The sequence below is a fragment of the Eutrigla gurnardus genome (genome assembly GCF_963514095.1).
Source record: "Eutrigla gurnardus genome assembly, chromosome: 14".
Taxonomy (NCBI): domain Eukaryota; kingdom Metazoa; phylum Chordata; class Actinopteri; order Perciformes; family Triglidae; genus Eutrigla; species Eutrigla gurnardus.
In genome coordinates this window covers 5,416,012-5,428,171 of record NC_139937.1, presented here as the reverse complement: position 1 = coordinate 5,428,171, position 12,160 = coordinate 5,416,012, and the positions used below count along the sequence as shown (strand labels likewise).

At 44.2% G+C, this 12,160-nt stretch overlaps 1 protein-coding gene across 4 annotated transcripts in view; it reads left to right on the top strand.

The window, feature by feature from the left end:
* Positions 1 to 530: 530 nt before the first annotated feature.
* The window catches only part of nbeal2 (neurobeachin-like 2), a 32,639-nt gene continuing 21,009 nt past the window's right edge, over positions 531 to 12,160 (top strand). For 2 of the 4 annotated variants that reach the window (XM_084026782.1, XM_084026781.1), the window contains exons 1-10: positions 531 to 1,027; positions 8,486 to 8,574; positions 8,766 to 9,173; positions 9,481 to 9,562; positions 9,879 to 9,991; positions 10,214 to 10,296; positions 10,978 to 11,063; positions 11,155 to 11,458; positions 11,605 to 11,711; positions 12,032 to 12,118. In XM_084026782.1, the coding sequence (XP_083882908.1) occupies positions 953 to 1,027; positions 8,486 to 8,574; positions 8,766 to 9,173; positions 9,481 to 9,562; positions 9,879 to 9,991; positions 10,214 to 10,296; positions 10,978 to 11,063; positions 11,155 to 11,458; positions 11,605 to 11,711; positions 12,032 to 12,118 (1,434 nt within the window). In that variant the 5' untranslated portion in view covers positions 531 to 952. The remainder of the gene's footprint in view (positions 1,028 to 8,485; positions 8,575 to 8,765; positions 9,174 to 9,480; positions 9,563 to 9,878; positions 9,992 to 10,213; positions 10,297 to 10,977; positions 11,064 to 11,154; positions 11,459 to 11,604; positions 11,712 to 12,031; positions 12,119 to 12,160) is intronic. The other 2 variants (XM_084026784.1, XM_084026783.1) reach the window with 1 other exon arrangement.

The window sequence follows — 12,160 nt, the reverse complement described above, 5'->3', positions numbered from 1 at the left end:
CTATATTTTACTTTCATTATCGATCAATTATAGCAATATAGGGCTGTCGGTGTTTGCAGAATTTTTTTTATTCATGGTCTTTATCAACAATATGATAAACCTATGCAATAATTATTTATTACAGGAGAGCACCAGTTACGAGTCTGAAGTTCAGCTATGTGCCTGTTTGTGTGTCTTTATGTTATCAGTACTGAATATTGCTTGCAGTGCAAAGTCACAACTTCATCCCCAGTCTGAAGGAATTGCACAAGAAAGGTTTTTTTATTCAGGAAAAATATGACCACATGGTTGCTTATGCCTAATTCGTTTTTTTAATTTTTTTTTTTTTAGTAGTAGTAGTAGTTGTTGTTGTAGTAGTACATTGTTTTTAAATGTGTAGGTAGACTTTTACTTCCCCCTTTTCACTTTGTTGTCCTGGAGGAGTCCATCACTGTGTTTATGTGCGTGTGTCTTTAAGAATATCAGCCTACCTGTGAGCATGATCCCCTGTCAACTCCTCACTGTGTGTCTCGTTATACAGTCAGACACTAGTTGACGATGATGCTGCTGCTCATCACGAGAAACACAGGACTGTAAACACACACTGAATCCACACAGGCGGCCTGTCCGCTTCCGTGGGAACTCTCTCCAATAGGAATCCTTCAGCCACAAGCTCTGAACGCGGACATGGGTGTTCCTCCAGACGTGCATTTCCACGCATTTTTGTTCCTGCTCTGATCATTCCGACAGCGAGACGCACCGTCGCCGCACACACACACACACACACACACCGTCACGTTTCTGCTTTTTTTTGTTTTTGTTTTTGATCAACTTTAAGCGCTTTCGCGAGGATTGTCGCGCGTGGACTCGCAGGTATGCTTCACGTCCGCGCGCCGCGTCCTTCGGGGGAACAACTTCAAACAGCCCTGGCTTTCATGGTTTATTAAAATAAAAGCAGCAAACAAGGGGAGATATGAGCAACCACAAGGGCGGCGGGATGGCATCGAAGGAGCGGCTGTACGAGCTGTGGATGTTGTACTACACGAAGGTGAGTGCAAGTGCGGAAGACCTGGCGGGGACACCTGTTGCAGCCAGCGGGTCCTCTGAGCCCGAAGTTGGTGTAACACGACACCGACACACACACACGCGACCGTAGATGTGTGTGTGATCCGAAACGTTACCTCAGCCATGTTGTCTCTGTCGTTTTGTTGTAAACGACAACGTGAGGAAGTCGCTTATGTTCATGTCCAGCAGCTGTTTATTTCCCGGAGCGGTGGATGCTGCCTTATTGTGCATATAGGACCGGTGTAGCATGTCGTACATTATGACTGTGTGTCAGAGGGGTTGAAGTTGTAGAAAGCGCTGAGTGATGATGGTTTTTGAAGCAGATTAGCCCGCTGGATGAAGTGGGTTTGAGCCTGTACCTGCGGTCTAGGTACCTGCGTGCATGTCACTGTGGCTACTTCCTGTTCCTTTCCTCTCCATGTCTGTCTCAGTTAAACATGCCACATTTAAACCATAATGGGATCATTATTTCTATGGAGCCTATATTTCAGGTAAATAGCCTTACCTGTCTGCAACATGTTCTTCACTTGGTGCACGCTTTATATCACTCTGTAGGTCTCCTTTTAAATAAGAAACAGTATTGGTCTAAAAACCAAATGAGCAATGTCCTTAATTGAGTGTCAAAATTATTTTAATTTTGGTCTCAATTGCCCAGTGTGGGTGTGACTGGGGCTCATTCCTCTCGTTGTTCATTAAGGCGTAACATCTCAGCAATAACAATGAAAACAAATTAGTAGTAAAAGGGTATCTGCTATCATGTCTTGTGTGAGGAAGACAGTTTGGCCGTGAACAAAGTAAGGATTACTATTTAATGTGTTTGCAATCTGCTCCCATGCCCGAGGACAAAGAAAACAAGATGAGACTTCTTTCCAAGTTTGCATGCATGTTCAGGGCACGAAGACTGAGCTCTCATTCCCTCAGTGGATTTAAAGGGCAGGTTTATTGGCAACGAAAAGGGTTATTACCTATGTCTATTGAATGTTCCTGCTGCGGTTAACCTGACAGAAGTCAAAGCTGGAATGACTGCAACAACAATAAAAATGCTCTAAATGTATTAGTAACACACCCCTTGCATCATTTACTATCAAAGTGGTCGTTGTGGTCACTTTGGACACATCCTCGAGGAAGTGTGTTTCTGATCCATTACTTCTCCTCTGGGCTGCTGCTGCACGTCTGACAGTGGATTCTCTCAACTCTCCAGCTTATGTCTGTCTTTAAAAATACTCACCAATCATCCATCGCTAGAGACGTGTGTGTGTGTGTGTGTGTGTGTGTGTGTGTGTGTGTGTGTGTGTGTGTGTGTGTGTGTGTGTGTGTGTGTGTGTGTGTGTGTGTGTGTGTGTGTGTGTGTGTGTGTGACAGCTGTCAAGCATCTCTATGGATCGACTACTTCCCTATTAAGCTGCCTCTTGGCTGTATTTCTCATCATTTGCCCTCAAGGTTAAAGGTTTATAATGCTGTGTGTGTGTCTCTCTCTCTCTCTCTCTCTCTCTCTCTCTCTCTCTCTCTCTCTCTCTCTCTCTCTCTCTCTCTCTCTCTGCCCTTGTTTTTTCTACACATTACACACCAGAGAAAGATTTGCAAGCTTTCTTTTTAGATTTTGCATATGTGCAAATGGCCGGCCCTTATTGACGGGCTGTGATGATGGGTGTTGAAGGCGAGGGATTAAATAGAGCCCAGCAGGATTAGTGCCACCACCTTGTGTGACTCAGAGGAACACAATAGGCTGCAGAAAGGCAGCAGAACCACTTCAGAAAACAATCAGCTGCCTCTCCTATATAATACCACACCACGTTGTTGTTGTCTTTCCGTTTGTCAAGTCGGCACACAACTATATATTTTTTTGGAACTGGACACACCCCACCTCTGACTCGCAGCACAGGCCTTGTTTGGTCGCACATCACGGAAAGTTTTTACTTTCAAACTGAACAAGAGATCTGAGCTGTGTTTAATCTGGCTTTTTAATGCTGCAAACAAGCATTTACTTATAGAAGCAATGGCTTGACACTCGGTTTTCAGGGACAGCAAACACGCCCTGGCAGCTGTAAATATTTCCGTCTTGTATGCCTCCATTGATGACTTGTTTCCCTCAGATATTTCAAGGCATTTCCCGCATTCACGACCCTCTGTGTCCTGGCAGCATCTTTGCTCTAAGTGGTCAACGCGTTAGTAAATGTGATTATGAGAGTGAGAGAGTACAACGAAGCTCAAATGAATCCTCACAGTTGATTCCAACGTGTCTGAGAACACGCAGTCTCTCCAGCCGTCGTTGTGTATTTTCAATAAGAAAACAAAACGTGCTCAAGCTTGCCGGTGATAAAGGAGCTCCGCTTCCTCCGATTGTGCAAGAAATCACACACCCCGTGGCAAGATTCTGAGATCAGCAGAGATTCACGACTGAAGACCTTGTGTTTTAGAAGCATCTTGTACCAGTTGGCCCAAAATCAGTAACCATATAGGTGATACTAGCGGGAGAGGAGACAACACGTTATGGATAGATTATATCTTCACAGACAAGCATTTATTTATACACATAGATCTATGAAATGAGTTGAGGATGTAATAGAATGTTCTCACTGAGAGCATGTTAAGTCAAGCAGAACAGGCTCGTCTCTTTCATCTGATGGAGGTAAACACTCCTCACTGGCACAGTTTAGAGATCCACATCTGAGAATACTTTCAGACCCACGTTGAGCGCTCGTTCCTGCCAGGTACGGAAAGAAGAGAGTGGCGACTCGCTGAGAGGAACTCTACTTGTTAGATCGTGTCTGAAGACACAGAAGGGATGGTTTTTGGATAACACAGTAGTACTGTTGGACTGTACTCTGTTTAATCAGTTTTCTTTCGTTACATGTTGGTTGTTTGGCGGGAGCTTTTTTAATGGTTACTTTGAGGATGAATTTAGGAATTCATTAAAAGTTATTTTTGTTCAAGCTAGAATAAAATAAAAATGTACTCATCAATTCAGCTGTTATTGCAATGAAGTATTATTTCTTAAGTAAGCTGGTGTAAGGTTTCACTTTTTGCAAGAGAATGGACACGCAACATTCAGGTAAAGTTGAAACGATTAACTGATTAGTCATAGAAAATTAATTCCAACAATTTTAATAATTGATCAATCGATTAAGTAATTTTTCAGCCTTAAATTAAGACAATCCTTCGTTTTGCTTTCTAACTTGAGAGAGGTGTTGCTTTTTCTGCATCTTTTTGTGAAATTAAATTGATAATTTGTCGGGTTTGGGATGTTAATCAGACAAACACAAGCTATTTTAAGACATCAACTCGGGCTGTTTGGACATTTTTAGGATTGTGTTCATCAGCAGTAAACGATACTCAGTGATGTAGCAAGAAAGCCTTTATGGATACTGAGCTCATCTGGTTAACGCAAGACAGATTTAAGTACAGTTTAACTACGTTATCATTCTGGATGTAAGTGAGAAACAAAGAAGCACATTTGTGTTGACACAGTAATATGAAAGTCTGGCAGAGAAATAGTGTGTTATTATCCTGTGATCAGTAGCTGAGGGACTAATTAAAGCCTGTAGCGGTAGAGATGGACCACAGCAACAACCCGACTGTCACCCCTCCACACCGTAGTGAAACCGCCTCCTCTGCTTGCTATGAGGAGAGAACTAGTCACATTTCCTGGCTTTTATCATCACACTGCCAGTCACACTGCTCTGTATTTGTTTCAGTGACAGATCATTCATGATTCACGTCAATATGAGAGCTGCAGCAACAACAACAACAACAACAACACCAGCCAACCCTGCAGCTCACACGACCGTCCTATGAGCCCCGAGTCTCTCATGTGCCTCCATCTCCCCTGTTTACCAACAGAAAAGCCATCCAGGAAAATCAAAGTGCTCTTTGCTTTCACTTGCAGGAAGCTAGAGCGAAGCAGAATGCCAAGCAGCAGAGAGCGACACAGCTGCTCGGCCATGTGCAGAGAAAAGGGAGATAAATGACACAGTTTATAGGGGTTGGTACCTCATGGGTGGTTTGTGATCTGTTCTAATAGCGTCGTTTTCGAACTGAAAGCATAGGATGTGTGTTTCTTCTGAGGTGTTGATCAATAGTCATATTGTAAGGGATGATTATTTAGGTCAAGGGTGCAGACATAAAGGAGAGCTCTAACTGGTCTCTGAACCAGTTTTACTGCAGAACAACGTCATGCACATCTTCTGGTTTTACTTCTCATTAGCAAACCAGATTCATGTCCGATCCGTGATCTAATTGTTTTTTAATATACTCTAAAAATCTAGCTGTGCCAGTTACACCCTGCAGCTTGATTGTACCTAATCAACATGCCCAAGCAACTTCAGGGAACAGAAATAATGATACTTCCTTTCCCATGAAATTAGAATGCAAAGCTTACGTGCTACGTTTTAGTACAATAAACTAGAGACCGTCTTACTATGTAATCTCACCAGCTGCAACACTAAATCGGGCCTAGGTGGTAAAGTGGGAGGGCCAATGGCCTTGTCCTCATTTCCTAACCTCCAATTTACAATAGCATCAATCTACGGCCTACAACTGTTGCACATTATGTTTTATCAAAACATTAAATTGATACATTTTAATTTCAATGTTCTTACTTATGTACTCTGGTTGTAAATATGAATAGCTTTATTATTATTTCATTATAATTATACACTATTTATGTGCAATAGGCAAGCACCCTACTGGACTATGCACAGACTGTAATCACCCAAATTAACTGGAAACTGTCAAACGTTGTACTGATAGATAGCATTAAGTATGATGAAGAAAAAAGGGAATTCATATCTCATTGATTAAAACACAATACGACATTAGGGAATCTGCTCAGAAAGGAATCATTGCAATCACACAAATTCTAATTGATTACTGAAGTGTATCAGGAATAAAATAGAGAATTTTGTTTTGTTTCCCCCCTGCAAATCTACTGCTACACACTCCAGTCCAATAGGTGGCAGTAATGGACTTATAAGACTGTGAAGCCATTAAAACTCAAATAAAGAATTTGTGGGTTAGATTGCTAACTAGCAAGCCCTTAATGTTTCATCCACACATCCTTGTCACACTATGGAAAGCACTTTGCTATCTCCAGATGACTGGCACGTTTCTGTAACCAGTGTAGCATGAAAGTGTGGTGTAAAAATGATTAGCTAGCCAACCAGCCGCAGCTGCAACTTCAAGTAACACCCCCTTCACGTTGTGTGACGCCCCTCTCATGCAGCCCAGAGACCGATCCCTCTGCACCTGGCAACCCTTGTTCGGTCCGCACCCATCTTTGAAACCTCTGTCATCATTGTGACCTCACTTTCATGCCTGTTAACTTTTGCGACTGCTTGCATGGTTGTGACGCAACAGTGAAGACAAACTGTGTCCAACAGACAGAATGACGTGTAATGTGACGCCCCTCCCACTGTGTTGGAGGCGCTCCGGGCCAACCTCAGCAGGCAGGTGGTTGACATGGACGGGTCATTAGCTTGATTAAACTCCCCTGGGCCTTCCACGATATAAAAGCTGGTCCTCCTCACTGTCTCTCTGCCTTTCTAGATCTGTCATCCAACTATTGAAAGGCTGGTAATGAAGTTACAAATTACATCACTTGATTAACCCCTGTTATTGTGTGTCCTTCTACAGGCTGAATTAGAAGTGATGACATACCCTAAGCAGGGCTGGATGGTTGTCAATAAGAACCTGTTGTTAAATCCAGAGTAACGTTAGGGAGGATTCAGCCACTGAACCTTTTATTGGAAAGTAAAACAAAGCCGAAGGTGTGTTGCCAATGTGTCTCTTGCCTCTCCTTCTCAAGTCTCAAATACCTGATTGTCCAGATGTTGAATGCCAAACAATAGACCGTTTGTTTAGGTTTCCTGTTTTCATAGAGTACATGCGGCGTTTTGTTCAGTTTGTGTGTGATTTGCGTCATTATATTATTATTCTTTCAATTGCTCATCCCATTTTGTGTATAAAGCCTACGGTCACATGGTAAATGCTTAATGAACTCAACTCTTTTCCCAGTATTCTTTACATTATGACATCCATGGCTTCAGCTCGTCACATTTCAGTGCCTCAGCCGGTGACATTATATTCCAAGTGAAAGAGATGAATTTGAGTGTTTCTCCTGCAGCATCTTGGGTTCTTTAAATTTAGAACGTCCCAGTGCTTCATTGTTGCTGTGAGAAGTTTTTTTATTTTTTTTTCATAGAGGCCTGACTCATATCTGTTCACAACTATAGTAGAACCAAAAGAGGAAGGGGTTTGATGAGCAGGCTGCACATGAAGGAAACAAGCTACGGTTAAAGTGACATGTCATTTCCTGGTTTGCTCGCCTGACATTTGGAAGAAACCAGAAAGGAGTCAGACGCTGGTGCTCGTTTTGGAGCGGTGTGCAGCTTCTGAGGCACATCTGAGACTGGGTTCTTCGAGAACCTGGCCCCCTGCTCAGCTACATACAATGAGAGATGGACTGGATCATAAGTCAATGCCACTTGGTAATGTACCTTTAAAATTCACGCTGCATTATAGTTCAGAACTAACTGCATTGGATATCCATGTTTCTCTGTGGGAACTGTGATGATTAGCTGCACAATAAGCTCCGTACTGTAGCAAGCTTTCAAAGTAACCGACATCTACTGCAGCATACTACACATTGCTAATTTCTTTTTGACCTATTTGCTTGATGGCTCATGGGAAGTGCCTGACTTATTGTTGTTTCATGTGCCGTCTGCTGTAGTATATGTTATTTATGTACAATGAGTCAGTCAGACAACGCATGCCCTCCCTCTGCTCTGCAGGAGCGTCAAATGCAACAGTGGCTTCATGCAGCTAATCAGAATGTTCAGGTTGTTCCATCACATGGCTCGTCAGAGAACATTTCTTATCGTCTTGTGGTTTTGAAATTGTGACGCACGGTTCCCACCGCTGAGCCGCACCACTTGAACTGCCGGGACCTTCATCTAAAATGATGACCCGTGTGTCATTTGTGCTTTTTGGTCTGCGGGACATTGAGAGAGCGACGTGAGGAGGGAAGAGTGGCAGGAGGTTGCACTGCAGCGGCAGATTAAGGCTGCGATAAATACCGTTTGTATGTAAACATCCTCACACGATTAAACCATCTGATGACACCATAAGGACGCAGTCATACAGGAATGTATTGTTTAAAGCAATGCGGTGCATACAGTGAGAGGTTGCTGTTGTGTGTTGACCAACTGTGTATTGTGAGTTGAATGTTTGGAACTTGGTCCATGGAGTTTCTTTGAACCTCCCTGTTTTGAAAAAGGAAAGAATTTGCCCATTTGTTCCTCTGTGAGTTACATCTCTTTGCAACATCCTGTTACAAAATCAGGTCATAACGATTAGTCAGTGCCATATTGGAAACCACAGTGTGTCACGGTTAAATGTTTGACCTTTGGCCTCTTTCACATGTGTTCTTTCCTTGCCCCTGCAGAAAGAAGTGGGCTATCTGGAGCAGTGGCTAGAGGCGTTCGTGGCTTCCTTTGAGCGGCTCATTGATGTGACCTCACTGGAGCCTCGGAGGTGTGTAGTAACATTTATTTACAAAACTACCATGCCAGAAGCTTTGTACTCCCCAAAGCAGGATGAACCCTAACCTTTTGTAGAGATACCATTCGACATGTTTATGTTTTGTGTAAACGCAGCCCCTATCATGACCCCCTTTGCCTATTTGCTACTGCCTTTTCTACCTCCCACATCCCCCATCATCCCAGGCCGGAGGAGTGCAGCTCCGAGGTGCCCTTGCTTCCCAGGGAGGTCCTGGTGTTCCTCGGCACCCAGCTATGGCAGAGTGCAGAGCATCTCGGCGCCGCCAACACAGAGACCAACGGCATCATCCCAGAGCCCAACAGCACCACAGAGCCCAACGGCATCATCCCAGAGCCCAACGGCATCATCCCAGAGCCCAACGGCACCACCCCAGAGCCCAATGGCACCACCCCAGAGTCCAATGGCACCTCCCCAGAGTCCAACAGCACCACCCCAGAGTCCAATGGCACCTCCCCAGAGCCCAACACCACCCCAGAGCCCAGCACCACCCCAAAGCCCAACAGCACCCCAGAGTCCAACAGCACCACCCCTCACCCCCTGCTCCTCATCAAGTTCTTCATCATTGTCTGCAGGTGAGGGCCCAGCCTGCTGTGTATGTACATGCCAGTCGCAGCTCAATACAACAGTTTAGTTAATACAAATTATATGAGAAGTTGAAGTAATGTACAGTTCCCTTTTTACATATTAAATCTGGACCAAAAACAAAAGATTACAATTCAGGCTGTGTACTCTACAAACAGACTGCAACTCCATCTCAACAAGTTGTACCCTTACATGAACAATCAGTGCATCCACTGTGTTTGCCTCTTTTGCCATATTGTGTAGGTATCTGGCAGATTTTCTTAACACTTAATCGTACAAGTTTCTCTCTACTTCTAGGAATATGGAGAACATCGACCCAGAAAAGATCCCTGATTTTGTTTCTGAAACCATCAAGCTTTTGAATTTCTGTTTGGATCAGGTAAGACTTTTATAAACTTAAGCTCAAACTGGGCACACAGATTATTTACAGTTATTCAGGACGGGGCTTAGCTCCACTGCATGCTCAGTATATCAAGCATGCAAATATTATTTATATACAGAGCATATTCTGTTCACCACATCCTCATGCAGAAGTAACAGAACTGGTTTGCACTGAAAAAAAAAAAGTGGGTTTGTAGTTGAACTTCTATTCATCGTAATGGAATGTGTTGATTTTGTTGCACGGAGAATGCAAGACAGGTGCATCGATGCTGAACTTACAGATGAATGTGTGTCCAAACTTTGAATTCGGACAGCTAAAGGAGGGACAAGGGGAGCAGTCATCCCTGCAGATGGTGGTGCAGTATGGACTGGTGCTGTGTGAAAGTCTGTTTGACCCTTATCAGACGTGGAGGAGACGCCTGGCAGGGTGAGTGTGCCCTGCTTCGCCCTGCAGATCGCCTACGTGAATGTGTGGGAGGTGGAATTTAGTCACACAAAGACCCAGAGATTATCTTATGAATTTAACGTCTTGCCCCGGTCTTTTGTGCGATGCGTATCCACCCGCTCTTGTTGCCTGTTGGTGGCAGTCCTCGACTGACTAGGCGTGATGCGAGGCAGTGCGGTGACTCGGAGGCTTTGTGTGTTGCAGGGAGGAGGTGAGCTTGCTGGAGAGGAACAAGTATAAGTTCTCCCCGCTGGCCTTGCCAGAGGAGCTGCCTGCTCTCTTCCACGGTGAGACACTCCCTTTTCCTCTGCTCTACCACTGTGATCTCTGTCAGACCTCACATACCACAAGAATCAAACTGTTCCCACCACGGCCCAAACACAGCCAGGATCTGTCATCTTTGACATGGAAACACTGTGACCTTTCCTCTCCTCCCAGTAAACAGTAAATCATGCGTTGCCATGTTGCTTATAATGAAAAATATAACTGCCCAGTCCAGTCAGCCAGTAAGTTTTAGCTAAAAACTTAAATTATTCAGCAACTAATTATCAGGTTGCAATCAGTCCAGTTTAAGCATTTCTAATTATAGAAGCCCATTTGATCAGAGAACACTAATCTATAAGCCATGTGGGAAATCTCAGCCTGGGTACGTTTCAGTATGTACACATTTCAGGAGGATTAAACGTAATAACATTCTTTAATTAGAAAATTAAGAGCTAATTGCGTAAGACGTAGCTAATTATAAAGGCTTTTCTTTTTCATTGAATGGCAGAGGTGGCACTGCAGGGGAGATGTTTGCTTAGTCATTGTACCATGAACATTTTGTACATTTCAAACAAACAAATAAAACAATATACTTTTTTTGCGGGATGGTCGATATTTTAACAGCACTGAGTTAATGTTTTCTATATTGTGGTTAAGAAAAAGCTAGGATAACATTGTTTCTTGGGTTGAATACACATTCACAGAAAGTCTCCAGGAATGCGAGCAGATCCCAGAGCTCCTCACGCTCAGATTGGTTCATCTCCAGGGTGCTGTCATCAGTGGAGGAAAGGTCTGCTAGCCTGTCTGCCGTCTTCATCAGTGTAGAGTGTAGATTCAAACTGATTACAAGGGAATGATTTTGTCCATATTTTCTTTTCCAGAAGAATGGCCTATTTTCCATCACCCCTGACTCTGTTGAGGACCTGTTCGGGGTCCTGCGATCGTGGTGCTACCGGACCCCCAGTGAACCCAAGAGCACGGGACTCCCGCGGCTCACTTTGCAGTGCTTGACAGTGATGATTCACCTGCTGCACTCCAGCAGCCCTGCGGAGCGGCAGGTGGGGCTCAGGGCCATACTGGAGAGCTACTTCCAGCTCCTCAACTGGAACCGTCCACTTAGCAGTGAGCAGCAGGAGAAGCAGAACATGGAAAACAGCCTGATCTCCCTCCAGAAACAAATGCTAAGTAAGACCACACCCACGAGGCCTCCAATCTAGCAGAGCGTGAATCATTCCTTTTTTATTAATCTCTCTCAATCAGATTGAAAGCCAAATAATTGATTTCCCCGGGATGTGATAAATAGTCAACATCATCCTTGCTTTTTATTCTAGCTGCTGTTCCAGAGATCTTGCAGTGCTCCGACAGACCCGTCCTGCAGGCTTTGTTCCTCAACAACAACTGTTTTGAACACATCCTCAGGCTCGTTCAAAACAGCAAGGTCAGAACCCTGTCCATCTGAAGTGTTTCTGTCTGCTGTGACACCTTCTTTATTTATTTATGTCATGTCTATTGCCTCTTTTATTTGCCTGGATCCCACATGCCGCAGTTCAATGTGAAATATCGGGAAAAAACGTATATATGCTTCCAGCTTCTGTTTCCCCGCATGGCTGCAACACGCGTGTCCTGCTGCAGCTGTAGAGACCAGGATCAAAGCTGTCATCGGACAGATGAACTTTTTGTCTAATTGTCCGTCTTTTTGTCTTGTGTGTGTGTGCGTGCGTGCGTGTGTGTGTGTGTGTGTGCGTGTATGTCTTGCAGCTCTTTCAGAGCAACATGCGTAACCCGGAGCGTGAGGTTGAGTGTGACCTCACGACATGTTTACTCTCAGAGGTCGAAGTGGACCAGGTACTTTCCCTCCACTTGGTGTTGATATCGGTCTGTCAGCAG